The 17,186-nt window shown below is 39.9% G+C and overlaps 1 protein-coding gene across 13 annotated transcripts in view; it reads left to right on the forward strand.

Annotated features, from left to right (window-relative positions):
• dmd (dystrophin) overlaps positions 1-17,186 on the forward strand; it is a 1,591,310-nt gene that overhangs the window by 668,714 nt on the left and 905,410 nt on the right. For all 13 annotated transcript variants that reach the window (XM_067992781.1, XM_067992785.1, XM_067992782.1 and 10 more), the window contains 2 exons: positions 7,980-8,152; positions 17,054-17,177. In XM_067992781.1, the coding sequence (XP_067848882.1) occupies positions 7,980-8,152; positions 17,054-17,177 (297 nt within the window). The remainder of the gene's footprint in view (positions 1-7,979; positions 8,153-17,053; positions 17,178-17,186) is intronic.

The raw sequence follows: 17,186 nt of genomic DNA on the forward strand, positions 1-17,186 counted from the left end.
AGCAGTCACAGTTTATTAGTTAGGGGTGAAGTTCTCATTAATAGTGAAAATACACATAGACCAGAAAATCAAGTCCTGCTGTGGCAGTGTTTTCCTTGGGGACTGTTTAGTGGCAACGAGGTTGCTCATAAACTATAAATGAAACATTTTGTCAAATTAGAAAATGGTTAGTTCCAGAGGCTGCAGTGCAAGCTGATAGTTGCAGAAGAGCAAACCACTTTATAACTGGAGTTGTTGTGTCGGTGGAATGACTAAAAATTAATTGATGCTGGGAACTAAATATTGGAGGAATGTTTATTGTACTAAATAGGAATTGCTTGGAGCCTGGAGTATTTCTACTGTTTGCCACTTGCTCCCTTATTTGTTGATCAAGTAAACTCAAATAATTACTTACCCTGAAGTAATAATGGCTCAACTGCAAAAATCAAAAAGGTCATTTTTTTTGAGGATGAGGCATACTTTTATTAAAGGTACTTTTGAGTCTCCAGTTTTAGTCTCTCATTGCAATGTACAAGTGTCCTTGTATAGGTAACCTGACCCAGATCTTTGTCAATGTCATTCTGAAACTGGCTGCTGAAGTTCAGGATGACCCTATGATTGACTCTCCTTATGCCACCCCTACCTCTGGAGGAGAATGGTTCTGTGGTTACCCCAGAGGCACAACTGAAGTTGAGAGCTCAGTGTTTGATGATAATGGGCCAGGGTCCATGTCCGCTAATATCTGGTATTTATGCGTCACTGTGCTGCCTTCTGCATTATCCCAAGGTTGTATCTCTTAGAATGGCTCAATGGTACTTTTAATTTTGATATTTTTACTTTTTGCTATGAATATGACAATATGGCTTCTCGCATTACACTGGAATATGAAAAAACACTTGATTATTATATCAGTATTGTTATATTGTGTGAAAATAATATTGAAGAGCCTACTTACAGTAGCTGCACTTGCTTTAAAGTTGTATTTTGACAAGATCACATGATAATTACAGGTGAGGAAGACCATTCAGCCCATCTTCATTCATCCATCCAGAATGACCGTAAAGTTCCCTCCTCCCCATTGCAGCATTCAGTTGTTACTTAAAAGACTGCACAGTTTTTGCCTCCTCTACTCTACCCTGGAGTCCATTCCATGTTTTGATCACTCTTTGTGTGAAGAACTTCCTGATATCAGTCCTACGTTTGTCTTTTACTAGTTTGAACTTATGTCTCCTTGTTCTATGCTTACAATTGAATTTAAAATAATTTTCCAGATTTACCATTTCCATACTGTTTACTGTCTTATATGAGTCAGAATGTTGTGGGTTCAAGTCCCAATCCAGAGACTTGAGCACATTATCCAGGCTGACACTTCAGTGCAGTACTGAGGGAGTGTTGCAATGTCGGAGGTGGCGTCTTTCTGATGAGACATTAAACTGAGGTCCGTCTGCCCTTTCAGGTGGACGTAAAAGACCCCATGATACTATTCGAAGAAGAGCAGGGGAGTTCTCCCCGGTGTCCTGGCTAATATCTATCCCTCAACCAACATCGCTAAAATAGATTATCTGGTCATTATCACATTGCTGTTTGTGGGACCTTGCTGATCGCAAATTGGCTGCCACGTTTCCTACATTAAAGTGACTACACTTTAAAAGTACTTAACTGGCTGAAAAGCGCTTTGGGACATCCTGAGGTCATGAAAGGTGCTAAATAAGTACAAGTCTTTTTTATATCTAACATTTTTAAACTCAGCAACATGAAGGAATTTTGTCTATTTCAATCCATTCAATGCTGAAACTTAAAAAAAAATATTATAGTGGTATTTTAAATCTGCCAGTAATTTTGTGTGCATGCGATATATATATATATATCGCATGCACACAAAATTACTGGCAGATTTAAAATACCACTACTATATATATATATATATATATATATATAGAGAGAGAGAGAGATAAAAAGGGGAGAACAGAGAACTGTAGGGTGTGTGTGTAGGTTGAGAAGGTGGGGACTCATTCTGCGTCTCTGAGATAACAGAGGGGACACAATTGGCCCTGTGGCTCTGTTTCATGCTGCAGCTACTGGTATCTTGTGGGGTGGATGGAAAACTGTTCACAGTAACTGCAGAGACCTAAGCCACAGCACAGTATGAATAGTTCAACAGTGCAATCTGTTAAGTCTTGCCTCATGTTTCAAAAGATCCATATTTTGATTTTTCACACCTATGAAAAATTGATGCTTTAAGCGTTGGACTGACTGTGCAGTAGAATAAAATTAACTTGATTTATACCTGAGTATCTTTCCGTACAGCTGGTTACTCACCTAGATGTCCTTAGTTTTGATTGAAGGAGATTTACAGTAAATTAGGACACTCCCCACATGACTCTTCATTTCAGAGCAGTGTCTGAATTAGCTGAGTGGGGCCTGAGGTAGTTTGTGAGTTTATTAATGTGACTGTTAACGCTCTTTGTGCTTTTTCCTAACCTATTACATTATTAAAAATCGAACCGAGGTCGGGATAGCGTAGCATCATAGGGTTAGCATTTTAGGGACCCTGGTGGGTTAGTGAGAAAATGCACCAATCAACATGATATTAGGCCTGGAAAGTTCCAGGTCTAATTTCTGATCTATGTCTAATTAACTGATTTGAACTGAGGCTGCAGTGGGGGAGAGAGATGCCACCATTGGCATCAGCACTGGTGAGCAAAAGACGGGGAAAACTCAGGCAGGTTCCCCTCCTGACCTCTATCAGGTAACCCCTGCTGGAAGATGCATGTATGTGGACAGAGTATCTGTTAATGCCACTGACTTTCCTGATTGTAGATACCCAGTGTGTGCCTCAATAGGATACCATTATATTGTGGAATGCCGAGAACATCAAACATATGAAGAGAATTTTTTTTTCTTTGGACTGTTTGTTATGAACTGTAGCGAGTTTCCATTTATAAGTCTGGGGGTAAAATTGAACTTTGGTGAAGGCTCAAAAAAGGAAAGGAAAATCGGGCGGGATAATAGGCGGCTGATCTGCTACCTATTTCTGACCGAACCGTAAACCATGTTCATCTTAATCTTAGGTCATTATACAATATATTGGAGAGTCTTGTTTGCAAATATATGAAGATGACTATTTCTTTTAAGGAAACCTGTCTTGTGTTGAAGTTGCTGGATTATTTTGGGTTACAAAGGATTCTGCTACCCGTTTAAGATACCATTTCTGTTTCTACTATTTTGTGTATGTTTTATGTCCCACAAATCTAATTCACAGATAGAAGGGCTCCTAGTTAGTAGAATGGTAGGGTCTGACATGGAAAATGCTTTCTAGGTAAAGCAGAATTAAATGCAATTTAGAATTTGAAAGCTGCAGTTTTAATTAACCAAATTCTCAATTTCTCTCTACTTCCTTTAATTGCATATGCAGACAGTTTGCTAATTTAGTTTGCTAAATGACTATCCTGTATCCATAATTCCCAAATGGAATAAATCGGCTCTAGTCCATTTTGGTATATATAACACATTTTAATCAATTATACCCAGGCTGTGACATCACTCATGACACCTCTTCTGTAAAGCTGCATTAAAATGGCCTTTCTGTTTCTCCCATAACAGCATTTAAAAGGATTTCAGGCATAATTTTCAATTTGACAGCTCTTTCATGATTCATAAAGTTGGCTGGTCGATAACGTTCTTTAAAAATATTTACAGGATTAGATTCCGTCTAATCCACTGTAATAAAGACTGATCAATTACTGTACTGGTGCTACTGTTTTAATCAAGTTTTGAGCTTGACATTGTCCCTATTTTCGGGAGCTGAATCTGTCATTTTTGAATGTCACAGTACTGTCCCTAGAGCAGGAATGTACAGTTTTACTGCTTTATATAACAATGCCTGTCCCTCCCTCTCATATACAGGGGAAATTTAAAAAATGGTAACCAAGCACGTGGCATTCTTACTGTGCCATTCATAACCTTTATAGCTTGGATTATCTTGGGACATCTATAAAGGTAGTTTCTGCAGTTTTTAGCAGATAAACAGGTTTATATTAAAAAATTACACATGAAATACAGTAAGCAGATAACTCTTAAAATGCCAGTCTTTGATGTGCTAATTGACTTTTGTTCCTGTTAGCTCAGCAGGCTGGAGAGGGCTTAAATCTACTTGATTAGCTAACACTTGGAAAACATACGTGCAAGGGAAAAAAAACCTTCAGAGTATCACAGAAGCTATTCTAATTTGGTTTGCTGTTTCATTGCCAGTTTTTCATTTTACTTTAGAAATCTTATGTGTGGTTCTATGATTAAGCCAACAGGTATCCTTATTGGACTTGCTAAGATGAGTGAAGAAGAAAGCAATGTTATTAAATATTAACAATAGCACTTTGATAGCATCATATGCCGTTCACTTTTGAGTGTGCCAGTGTAAATTAAGGTGTTTATGCAGTCTCAGTGCCTGCCAGTATTTTCCTTCCATTCATCGGGGCTAGAAAGAAAAATGACACATTGTTAAAAAGAAAGCTATTAAGAATATCTCATAAGTGTCTCCTTTTTTTTGGGTGATTTAGAAAGATTTTTGTATTTTCTACAAACTATGCAGATACCGGAAGTTGAGAAATAATCCTGCACTTTGAGTGTTGAAATCCATTTGACCAAGTGTTAAAAGCCATTGAAAAATGAACTTGCATTTATATAACGCCTTATTGTTCCCTTGGGACATCGAAAAGCAATTTACATCCAGTCACTGTTATATTGAAAAATGTGGCAGTCAGTTTGCACACAGCAAGATCCCACAAACAGAAAATGAGATGCATGACCAGTAAATTTATTTTTGGTGGCATTGTTTGAGGAAGGATTGTTGGTCCAGTCTTTGGGAGAACTCCCTGATCTTATTTGAATAGTACCACGGGATCCTTTATGTCCACTTGAACTGACATTTTATGTCTCATCTGCAGCACTCGCACTTTTACTCAGAGGTGAGAGTGTTATCACTGAGCCAAGCTGGCACTAAAAAGTAGGAATATTTGTTTTTCACAATATTTAAATTATCAAGAAGAGGAGCCTCCTGTTACTTTTGTGAGAAATTATGAGGAAATACTTTTTTAAAAAAGCTGATTTCTCCAAAGGAAAAAGATGAACTGTTTAGTTTTGCATGATTGCATTTTCACACTTTTGCTTAATATAGAGTTATTTTCACTAACCGAGTATAGAATGTGGAATAAATGAAAGACTTAGGCTTGATAATTGACCGGTCATTGAAAACATCTTCATTATGCAAGGCTATCATTGTAATGGTAAACAGAATAGAGATGCAGAGAACATAAGTCCAGAAAATCACTACTGAAACTCTCTTAATGCATCACTGGGACCATATTTTGAGTACTGCATTCAGTCCGGACCACCATATCAAAAGAAACCAAGTGCTCAAAGAAGTTCAACAAGAATGATGGATGAGAATTGCCTCGTGGAGCTCATTGTATTGTCACTAGTACATAAAAGTTCAAGGACACAACATGATTCAAGTATTTAAAATTATGAAGAGATTGAACATACCTCTCCAGATCTGGCATGACTACTTCGAGCACTATGATGCTTTGCCATCCTCAGCCAAAACCACTCACTATTCCAAGGTCATCTAGGAGGGCATAAATCAATACAGGCTGATTTTATTCAGTGAATTGCTGCCTCCTTGAACAACTCTCCATCACCTCCTCACCTCAAAATCCAAGAGCAAGGGGCTCATCGATATTTTTGGCACCAAGATTGAAATCATCCCTCTAATTGCCTCTGTTGTACCCATCAATTCCTTTCATCCCCAGGCACCTGCCCCCTCCCCTCAATCTCCCACCCACTCTGGTCCTGAATCCCTATCTTTATGCAGTTTTTCGCCTATCTCCTCTTGTCCTCGTCAAGCTCACCTCGTCCATGGGACCTACCACCTGCTCCCTATATTCCTTTTCCCACTCAACTCCAGAAATCCCAGTTCCCATTCCTGGTGCCCATTCTAGAAAGACCTTGTAAACAGTTCCCTCCTTTCAGGCAGTGCCCCTCTCTGCTTCAAAACACACCTTTGTCCCTTCTGTCCTCACCAACTACTGCGCCATCTCCAACCTCTCTTTTCTCTCTAAGGTCCTTGAGAATGTCATTGCCTCCGAGCTCTGTGCACACCTCCCCCAAAACTCTGGTCAAATCCCTCCAGTCCAGCTTCCGCCCTTCTCAAAGTACTGAAATGGCCGTAACCAAAATGACAAACAAAATCCTTTGTACTTGCAACAATGATGCATTATCCCTCTCAAAACAGTCGACCACGCTTTCCTCATCTATCACCTATCCTCATTGTCTAGTTCTGTGGTACTGGCCTCCAGTCCTACCTATCCGAATATAGCCCGTGCACCTCCAGCAACAACTTTTGTTTCCTCTCTAGCATTGTCACCTCTGGAGTCCTCCAAGGATCTATCCTTGGCCTCCACCCCTCCATTACCTACATGCTGACCTTTGCCAACGTCATCTGCAGGCACAGAGCAGTTTTCATGTATGCTGATGACTCCCAGATCTCCCTCTCCAACACATCTCTTGAACCCTGATTGCCTCTGTGCTGTCAGATAATCTTGGATGAGTCATAATATGCCCCCAGCTCAACTTTGAGAAGACATTGGCTCCCAAACAAACTCTGCTCCCATGCTACTGATTCTACTCCCCTCCTGGCCACTGTCTCGAGCTGAACCAGACCATTTGCAACCTTGGCATTCTATTCTGCCCTAAGCTGAATTTCAGACCCCATATCCTTTTCATCACAAGGACCGCTTGCTCCCATCTTTGCAATGCTGTTCACCTCTGCCCTTTACCACTGAAACTTGACTATTCCAACGTTATCTTTGTTGACCTCCCATCCTGGTCCTTCCATAAGCTCCAATTTGTGAAAAACTGCGACACACATTCTGTCTGAGACTCTCTCACTTCACTATCATCCCTCGTTCTCGCTCACTTACACTGACACTCCATCCTTAATGCATTAAACTCAAAATCCTTGTCCTTATCTTTAATCCCTCCATGGTTTTGCTACAACCTTTTTTGCAATCTCCTTCAAGCCTATATTACACCTCTCTCTGAGCACTCTGTTCCTCTGATCCTGGCATTTTGTACATCCATTCTCCCTTCATCCCACTGTTGTTGGTAAATCCTTCAACTGTTTAGGTTCTGCTCTCTGGAATCCACTTCCTTCTCTCTCTCTCCTCTTCTAAAAACATCCTGAAAAATCCATCTCTGCGACAAATATTTTGGTCATCTCTCCTTAACACTGTCTTCTTGGCTTGGTAATGTTTTTCTTGCATCTTTCTGTGAAGTGCCTTGAGATGTTTTGCATTAAAGGTGCTATATAAATGCAAGTTGTTGTGAAAATTGGAAGTTCTTCATTAGGATCAAGGAATGTAAAACTGCAATGTAAGTGCTGATTATAAGGAGAAGATGATTTAAAGCACTATTTATTTCTCATTAAGAGTTCTGAATTTGTGGAATAAACTGCCTCTAGGCACGATTAGTGCAGACTTTACTGCACGTTTCAACAAGAAGCTGAATGGGTTCCGGGTAAGGGAAAAAGTGGAGAAGCATAGAATTGAAACGGGTGACATGTCCTGACTGTAATGCAACTTCACTATTTAGGACCTCAATTGGAATGAGCTGGATGGGTTTGACAGGCTTGCTTATGTTGCTGGCCCTATGCTCTACATTTATTTGTGTATTAATAAATATTGTTGAGTTTGGCATTAAATTGATATATTTACTCACATTTCATTTTGTATGTGCACTGCTAGATCCTTTTTCATTCTAATCAGTGTTTAGCCACAGAATGAATTGGATTAAACATTCTTGTTTGGTAGAATCAGACATTGTTGTGTTGTGAAGGTCAGATCATGATCTGACTGGAGCAGGCGCTCTCGTTATTTCCTTTTCAAACAATTGTTATTGAAATCATTCCAACAGTCTGTGACTTCTTGTCTTAATACTTCCCTCAGATTTCTCAGTCTGTCACCGCAACTCAGGCGTCATTAACACAGACCACGGTAATGGAAACTGTAACTATGGTTACCACCAAAGAACAGATTTTGGTAAAGCAGAAAGAGGAACTCCCTCCACCCCCTCCTCCTAAAAAGAGGCAGGTACTTTTGGATTCTGAGCTCAGGAAGAGGTAAGTTAAAGAGTAATAGAAAAGTATTATGTTGACATAATTGTTAGAAATTGGAGAAAAAGGAGAAAAATGCTTGTAATGTTGCGTGCTGATCAATACTGTTGTTAATTGTAATTTATAGGTTTACCAGGAATATCCATTGGTACAGTCATTTCAATCATGACATTCAGTGAGGACAAATCTACTCTTTGTACCAAATAAATCAGAACTAATTATAATGTATTTTATGATGGTATCTCAAGGCTTACCTGTTGCTCCTCTCATTGAGTGAAACTGTAGGTATAAGGTATATACTGTAGGAATAAGGTATATACTGTAGTTAATAAGAGCCAGATCTCCATCTAGTGTTTGAATCTATTATCACTAACATCAGATTGTTATTTTGTACATACATCAGGGAAAGTAATCTAATAGAAGAATCTTGTGCATTGTGATTAACTCTTTGGGGATTGCTTTCATGTTTCTACATCGTAGTTTTGTTGAGTTACTACTGTGTGATAATATATATTTCCATATATTTCTTTAATAGTTGTATAACATTTAGAAAGCTGCAATTTCATTCTGTGCACAGAGAGCTAGGGTGCTTCATATCAATGCTGTTACATACTGCTTTTGCATCAGAGCAAAGCAACTTCAGTTGTGTATGAATGTGAAAGTGCTGATGTAACTTGGAAGTTAAGTCAGGAGTTGGACTGTTCACTGATGATTCCACAGCTTCATTCACAACTGCTCTGATAATGAAGCAGCCCATGCCAGTCAACAGCAGGACCTGGATAACATCCAGACTTGGGTTGACAAGAGGCAGGTAACAGTCAACCATCTTGAACAAGAGAAAGTCCCACCATCTCCCCATGACCTTTAATGGTGCCACCATGTCGAAAACCCCATCATCAACCTCTTGGGGCCATCGTTGACCAGAAGTTTAACTGGACTAGCCATATCAGCACTATGGCTACAAGAGTTGGGCAAAGGCGGGGTACTCTGATGAATGCCTCACCTCCTCACCCCTCAAAGCTTTTCTGCCATCAACTAGGCTCAACATAGGAGTGAGATGGAATACTTACCACTCATGTGGATAGGTACAGCTACAACAACACTTAAAGCTCAACACCATCCAGGAGCAGATCAATTTGCTTAAGCGGTTCCTAGCACTGGACTCAATATCCACTCTCTCCATCACCAGCACGCTGTGGCTGCAGGATGTGCTATTTACAAGATACACTGCAGGGACTCAGCAAAGTTACTTTAACAGCACTTCCCTCCCCTATGACCTCTACCACCGAGAAGGTGAAGAGCAACACTGTTGTGAGAACATTATCTTCTCCAAGTTCCCCTCTAAGTCACACACCATCTTGACTTGGATATATATGCTGTTCTTTTGTTTTCATTGGGGAAATATCCCACAAATCTGGAATTCTCTGCCTGAAAGGGTGGTGGAAGCAGATTCAATAGTAACTTTCAAAAGGAATTGGATTTATACTTGAAAAGGAGAAATTTGCAGAGCTGTGGGGAAAGCGCAGGGGAGTGGGACTAATTGTATAGCTCTTCAAAGAGCCGGCACAGACACAATGGGCTGAATGGCCGCCTTCTGTGCTGTATGTGTCTATGCTTCTAACTCCCTACCTAATATCATTGTGGGAGCATCATTACCACAAGGGCTGCATCAATTCAAGCAGAAGACTGACCACCAACTTCTCACGGCAACTAAGGATGGGCAATAAATGCAAACTGGCTAGCATTGCACATGTCCTGAAAACAAATAATTAAAAAAAATCTTGATCCGACTCCTGAGCTACTGAAGTCAAGGAGATGCAAAATCAACTCAAGTAGAGTTTTGGATTGCTCTGGCAGTATTGCTTCAGGCCAGTGTGGAGCCACATTTTAAAAGTGCCCAGGTAATCCAGTGAACCTTTTGGGAATTTTTGAATATTCTTTTGAATTCTTTTAAGTCTTATTAAAGAGCTGATGTTCATTCTCTCCTGGGATTTTAAAATGAACCAACCAGCGACTTGAACACTGAACATGCTTCTTTGTTACTAGATACAGAACAAAATGTAATGAACACTAGCTAAGGTCTGCTGCCTGTGCACTATACTCTACAGATACTGGTCTGAGATTATTACTTAAAGTATAAAAGCACCTTAATTGTCAAAGTAGCACTGAGGTTCAGTGCAGTCAGAGGTCAATATTCTGGGCAGTTTTCCAGTATGTGAAATCTCTTTACTGAGTTTACAACTAGTTCACTGAGTTCATCATTGGACCCAAGGGGTATGTAACTGTATTATTGACTGCAATTGCTGGTTATAAAATATTGAATATTGCAGTTGAATTACTTAAGGGACTTCAAATGTGCAGTAAGATCTTCAGTATCAACCCACAAAAACTATCTGGTGTCTGTCATATCAAGAGGCAAAGCCTTTTAATTGGGATCACAGAAAGCATCTGTACCTTATTCCTTCCGCTGGATTGGCTAACTATCAGAAAACAAAGAGTTGGGATAAAAGGGTCATTTTCAAAATGGCAATCTGTAACTAGTGGGGTGCCGCAGGGCTCAGTGCTGGGGCTTCAACTATTTACAATATAGATCAGTGACTTGGATGAAGGAACAGAGTGTGTTCTGGCCAAATTTGCTGATGATACAAAGATAGGTGGAAAAACAAGTTGCGATGAGGACACAAAGTGTCTGCAAAGGGATATTGACGGGTTAAGCGAATGGGCAAAAATTTGGCAGATGGAATATAATGTGGGAAAATGTGGAGTCATCCAGTTTGGGAGGAAAAATAAAAAAGCAAAATATTATTTGAATGGAGAAATACTACAAAATGCTTTGGTACAGAGGGATCTGGGTGCCCTTGTACATGAAACACAAAAAGTCAACATACAGGTGCAGCAGATAATCCGGAAGGCAAACGGAATATTGTCCTTTATTTCTAGGGGATGGAGTATAAAAGCAGGCAAGTCATGCTACAACTGTACAGGGTGCTGGTGAGACCACACCTGGAGTACTGTGTACAGTTCTGGTGCCCTTATTTAAGGAAGGACATACTTGCATTGGAGGTAGTTCAGAGAAGGTTCACTGGGTTGATTCCGGGTATGGAAGGGTTGTCTTATGAGGAAAGATTGAACGGGTTGGGTCTATACTCATTGGAGTTTAGAAGAATGAGAGAAGATCTTATTGAAACATATAAGATTCTGAGGGGACTCGATAGGGTAGATGCTGAGAGGATGTTACCCTTCATAGGGGAATCTAAAACTAGGGGGCATAGTCTCAGAATGAGAGGTCGCCCGTTTAAGACAGAAATGAGGAGGAATTTCTTCTCCCAGAGGGTCGTGAATCTTTGGAATTCTTTATCCCAAAAAGCAGTGGAGGCTGAGTCATTGAATACATTCAAGGCTGAGTTAGACAAATTTTTGATCAGCAAGGGAATCAAAGGATATGGGGAGAAGGCGGGAAAGTGGAGTTGAGGTAAAAATCAGATCAGCCATGATCTCATTGAATGGCGGAGCAGGCTCGAGGGGCCACATGGCCTACTCCTGCTCCTATCTCTTATGATCTTATGGTTATAACTTCCTGAAGATTAATTCTCTGCAGTGAATTGACAAATGATCCACAGCTGTCACAGAACTCATTTTTGACCTGCAGGGGGTGAAAAAGAAATGTCTTCAATTATTTGGAGCTTTAGGTTTGGACTTCCCCCTCATTTCTGTGTTATTGTAATGGATTTAGAGAGCAGACTATTCAATCTTTGGGCAACATAATTGCCACTCCTTAGTCTACCCACCAGCACTTGTGAAATGTAAAGGAATCTTTCCCTGGCAACTAGTTCTCCCTGCTGCAGATAGCCTGCCTAAAACTAAACTATGTTTTTTGAACTGCTTTATATCAGCTATTCTGATGCCTCGTTGGGTAAATACACAATGTGTGTGTGTAACTAAGCAATACAGACCTGGAAGGTCCGAAGTTTAATCCTCCTGTGTTAAGCTTGTGAATCATACCTGCAGTAGTGTGCATCGGCTGAGCGTTCCTGAATGGAGAGGAGAAATAGCCAGGATTTCCACTCCTCATCACTATCTACTGGCAGTGCATGTGTGCGGAAATTGGGTGAGAATAGGGTTGGCTGTGATACGGACTCCATCTCACTTGCTCTGTTGAGTAACCTGTCTTCTCTCACTAACTAGGCACACACATGAAAAATGATCACTTGGGAGCGATACTGCAAGGCCACAGGCAGTTATACAGCCAGCAGTTCAAGAAGGCGGCTCACTCCCACCTTCTCGAGGGCAATTAGGGATGGGCAATAAATGCAGGCCTTGCCAGCAACGCCCACATCCCATGAACGAATAAAAAAAATACTTCAGCGTAAGCATCCACTTTCAGCAGACAATGGATTTTGGGGAAAAATTGGATAAAAATAACTATTTTGTGGTATGTTGTAGTTCATGCCTGCGATTCCTAGCACTGAGAGTTTGATGTTTGGAGCCATGTTGTATGGAGAGGAACTGAGTAAGAGACCAGGTGTTTTCCCATAGGGATGGAGTAAACATTGCAGGGTTAGTCACTCTAGGCCGCTCTTGCAAACTTTCTGGTAGCTTCGTAGAGAGTGTATTTGACAGAAGCTAGGGGCAGGCTATCAGCACATTCTCTCAGCTTGAGATAGTGCAAGGAAACTAAAAGAGGGAAAAAGGAGAAAATAATGAATGTCTTAACAAAACAAAACAATACAAAGTGTAAGTAATCAAAATGGGAATTGTGAAACTTTGCTTTGGAAATCCTGGGCTGGAGTTATCCACTTTGGCCTGACGGTATACCTTATTAAATGAAAATTTCTAATTTTTCAATTTTCTCTTTGCCTTATGTTCAGCACTGCTGAGCTGAGAGTCTGGAATCAACACTTCTAGCTTCAGTAAAGCATCCTGAAAAATTAATGCCACTGTAAAGTGGCAAGAACCAAGTATCCAAAATGGTGTGAAGGGTGAATTACTCTGCAGGTCTGAAAAAGCACCCTGTTAAAAACTGCAGTGTTGCACTGTTACATGTTATTGGTAGTCAACTATAAGAATTTCCTGCTTAAAAAAATCATCTTCCAAATACCATTTGCTTGTTAACTAGGGATGGGAAACTATAAGAATGTAGTTTGTGAACTTAAAGAACTGCTGTCACTGTTGGGATGTCTAGAAATTTAATTGGTACAGATAATTGGGAGTAAAATTGAATACTTGTTGGATTTTTCTCCATTTCTGTTTGTTTAAAATATACAGTTGTGTTGAGTCTTGATGAAATTACTGTTGATACTGGCCTGGATGATTTACTCATTCTACTTGTGTGAGGAAGCTAAATTAACATCTGCTAATAGCATCATTAACTCTAAGGTGCTGGAGTTCAACGGTGTATAGTTTAGTTCCTTTCCCTCATACTGTTAGATTTAGTAACCATCTCCCTGATGATGTCATTGGCATCAATATTTAAAGAAAAAACCAAAAAATCAAAGTTGTGTCAAAGTTGATGCTAATTCTTTCCAATTAAATTAGATGTGTTCCCTAATTACTGCTCTTTGCAGTAGAACAGCACTTAGTGTAATTGAGGTCATAAGGTGAGGGACCTAGCCCTATAATGCAGAACACCACCAAGACTGAAAAGAGAAAATGAAGTATTTGGGAAGCAGTGATTAGATGGGGCCAAACTTGGGTTTTAAAAGCCTGAAGATTGCAGGAGGAGGGAACGACTGAAGAAAGTAGGGAGTTCCATAATTTATAGGGAAAGAACAGTCAGAGTACAAATCTCAATTTCAATTCAGTGAGGATGTTGGGAGGAAAATGTAGGGCAGCACGTTGGCAACTTAGGAGGATAAGGTGGTTCCGTACGAGATTGATAAACTAGAGGGAATGACAATATTGTATACTTGTGTGATTCTATTATTAATAATCTGCCATATAAATATATATATAACTCTGAGGATGCAAGGCCGCCAACAAGTTCATTTGTCCATGGCTGACATTCTGGTTTTTGCACCAAAGAGTAAACTCTTCGCAACTAGGCAATTTTGGTGTCGGACCTAGTTCAGTGATAGCACAATTGTCTGAGTCAGAGGGTTGTGGGTTCAAACCCCACTCCAGGACTTGAGCACATATTCTACGCTGACGCTTCACTGCAATATTGAGGGAATTCTGCCCTGTCGGAGGTGAGACATAAAACTGAGGCCCTGTCTGCCATTTTAGGTGGATGTAAAAGATCCCATGACACCATTGGCAGAAGAGCAGGGGAGTTCTCCCCATGTTCTGGCCAATAATTATCCCTCAACCGACACCACCAAAAAACTAGATAAACTGATAATTGATCTCATTGATGCTTGTGGAACTTTGCTGTCTGTAAATTTGCTGCCACATTTGTCTACATTACAATAGTGAGTGCACTTCAAAATTCGTTATTGGCTGTGAAGTGCTTTGGGAAGTCCTGAGGACATGAAATGTGCTATATAAATGCAAGTTCGTTCATTCTTTGGATAATTGACCTTCAAAGCTTGTTTTCAACAAAAGGAAACTCTTTTTGATATATCAAAAAAAATACTCCCACCAAAAAATAGACATAAGATAGGAGCAGGATGGCAGAAAGTTAAGGAAAAATTTAAAGTTAAAATCATTGGAAAGCAAAGTGTATAATAGAACACCACCAAGACTGAAAAGAGAAAATGAAGTATTTGGGAAGCAGTGATTAGATGGGGCTAAACTTGGGTTTCAAAAGCCTGAAGACTGCAGGAGGAGGGAACGACTGAAGAAGGTAGGGAGTTCCATAATTGCATGGAAAAAAAGAGTAAATTATATATTTTTAAAAGAAAAGCAGCACACAGAGGATAACAAGGTGAACAGTCATAGTGTTTAGTTTTTTTGTAAAATTGTATTTTAGTAGTTAATGATTTGAGTAGTCTTATTACTGTCATAATGTTTATTGTATTGCCACAGTTTGTTGGTTAGCCTGGAGGGGTGGGGGGTGGTGGTGGGAGATGTGGGGTAGTAATTCAAATATTTTAAAAGGAAAAGAAAATTATTATTCTTAAATATCTGCTTTGATTTCCTCATTCCTGATGTAGGAACAGTTAGGCTAGCTGTTTGCGCCTTCAATGGTATTCAAACAGAGACCACCCCATTCAGCAAAGACCAGGATTGGACTTCTTTGGTCTGTCGGCTCAGCCATTCCCTGCATAAATGTGTTGACTCATTGGGGAGCAGGGTGGCATAGCTTTTTTAGAAAAAAATGTTAACTGTATAAAGTGGATGTAAAGTATCACAGCTTCATCATGTGCTCATACTTCTATTGCCTCTTCCCTATTTGTGACCTGTTGAGTGGCTCTTCTAAACAATAAACTGATTTATTTTTTTGTTCAGTAAATATTCACTAGAAATGTTGAGAAGTACTTAGGTTATGTTCTATCTTAAGGTATTGGCAGAAAATTGACACAAGGATTTTAAACTGCAGGCCAATTATCCAAAAAATCTTTTGAAGTGCAGGCACATTTGTGAAATGAAAAAGAAAACAATAATTGGTTCAGCAATTTAGCAGGCGTTGAATAATGGAGTACGTTAATCATGCTGATTATCTGTAGCCTGAAACCAAATAGGATTGATTCTTAAAGGGGTATGATCTTCATGAAAAACATTTTTTGCCAAACTTTTCCTCTCTTCTCTCTTCCCCCCCCCAACCCCCGCCAGCTAATGGTTTGCGAAACACAGGATGGCAGTGGGTTGAATTCCTTTTGAGCCTTTCCAAAGATTTTCAGAATTTTCGCCCCTCCATTCTGAAATTTCCGTAATTTTTTCTTCCTTATAAATTTCACTTTCATGTAGTTTTCTGCTCACACTACTAGTGCACTCCCTGCAACAGCCCAAGTCCGCTGAAGCTATGCAAATACGCTAACCTTAGAAAATTGAATGCAAACAGGGCCCTTATATTTGAGTCTGGCGAATACTTGCCAGTAGTCATTCAGGTCTAAACTGTGTCCATAACAGAAGATTTTAGGCTTCATTGTCTAAGCTCACCCATCAAGAATGGCAACTTGGGTAAGGTGTTACAGGGCTGCCCATGTAGTCATTTGCCAACAAGGGGAGAAAGATGGGGAAAAAAAGTTATTTTTAAAACTTACTGAACTTAATGTCACAAAAATATGGATGGATGGCAAGGAATGTAATGCTGGTCTTGACCTGCTGCATAAATTAAGACCTTATCAGTAATGTGATTGTAGCAATACTGCGCTGTCATTTCCAGCGTTGTGATGTTAAAGAAGATTGTTGCAAGAACCTCAGATCCCAATAAGGCAGGGCTTCCAATAAATGTTGCCATTTTATGGACTGTTCTTCCCAAATAGAAAGAAGAATGCCTTCAACTAATGGTGCAACATGTGCACGTTATTCACAGGCACTCCAGCACTCCAGTGGATGAACAAAAATCATGTCAAATGGACACGTAAATAAGAACCTATGTATTCATCATGCTGCCTGGCCCTATTGTGCACCATTGTACTGCAGGCAACTGTTACTGACACCAAGGCTATTCATTGCCAATAATAAAATTCATCCTTCATGTTTTATTTTCTCTGAAGTAATGCCATCTCCACACTGCATTTCAAACCCTAAATTGTAGAACTCTACCATTTTAATGCAGTAGTGAATGTAGCAAAGTGAAGTCCACCTACAGACAGAATCGAAGAATGGTTACAGCACAGAAGGAGGCCTTTCGGCCCATCGAGCTTGTGCCGGCTCTTTGTAAGAGCAATTTCATTCATAATAACTGGAGTTCAACTGGCTTACTCTCATCGAAATGTAGGTAGATTGAGTGTCCCTATTCAGAATAAAAACTTAAATGTGAAGTGATGACAGACTTTTATTAATAGTTGGCTGTTCTTTTTGCAGGTTTGATGTTGATACAACAGAGCTGCACAGCTGGATGACACGGTCAGAAGCCATCCTTCAAAGCCCAGAGTTCGCAATCTATCGAAAAGAAGGAAGTATCTCAGATCTTCAGGAGAAAGTTAACGTATGTCAA

Source organism: Heptranchias perlo, chromosome 11 (assembly GCF_035084215.1).
Source record: "Heptranchias perlo isolate sHepPer1 chromosome 11, sHepPer1.hap1, whole genome shotgun sequence".
NCBI lineage: Eukaryota > Metazoa > Chordata > Chondrichthyes > Hexanchiformes > Hexanchidae > Heptranchias > Heptranchias perlo.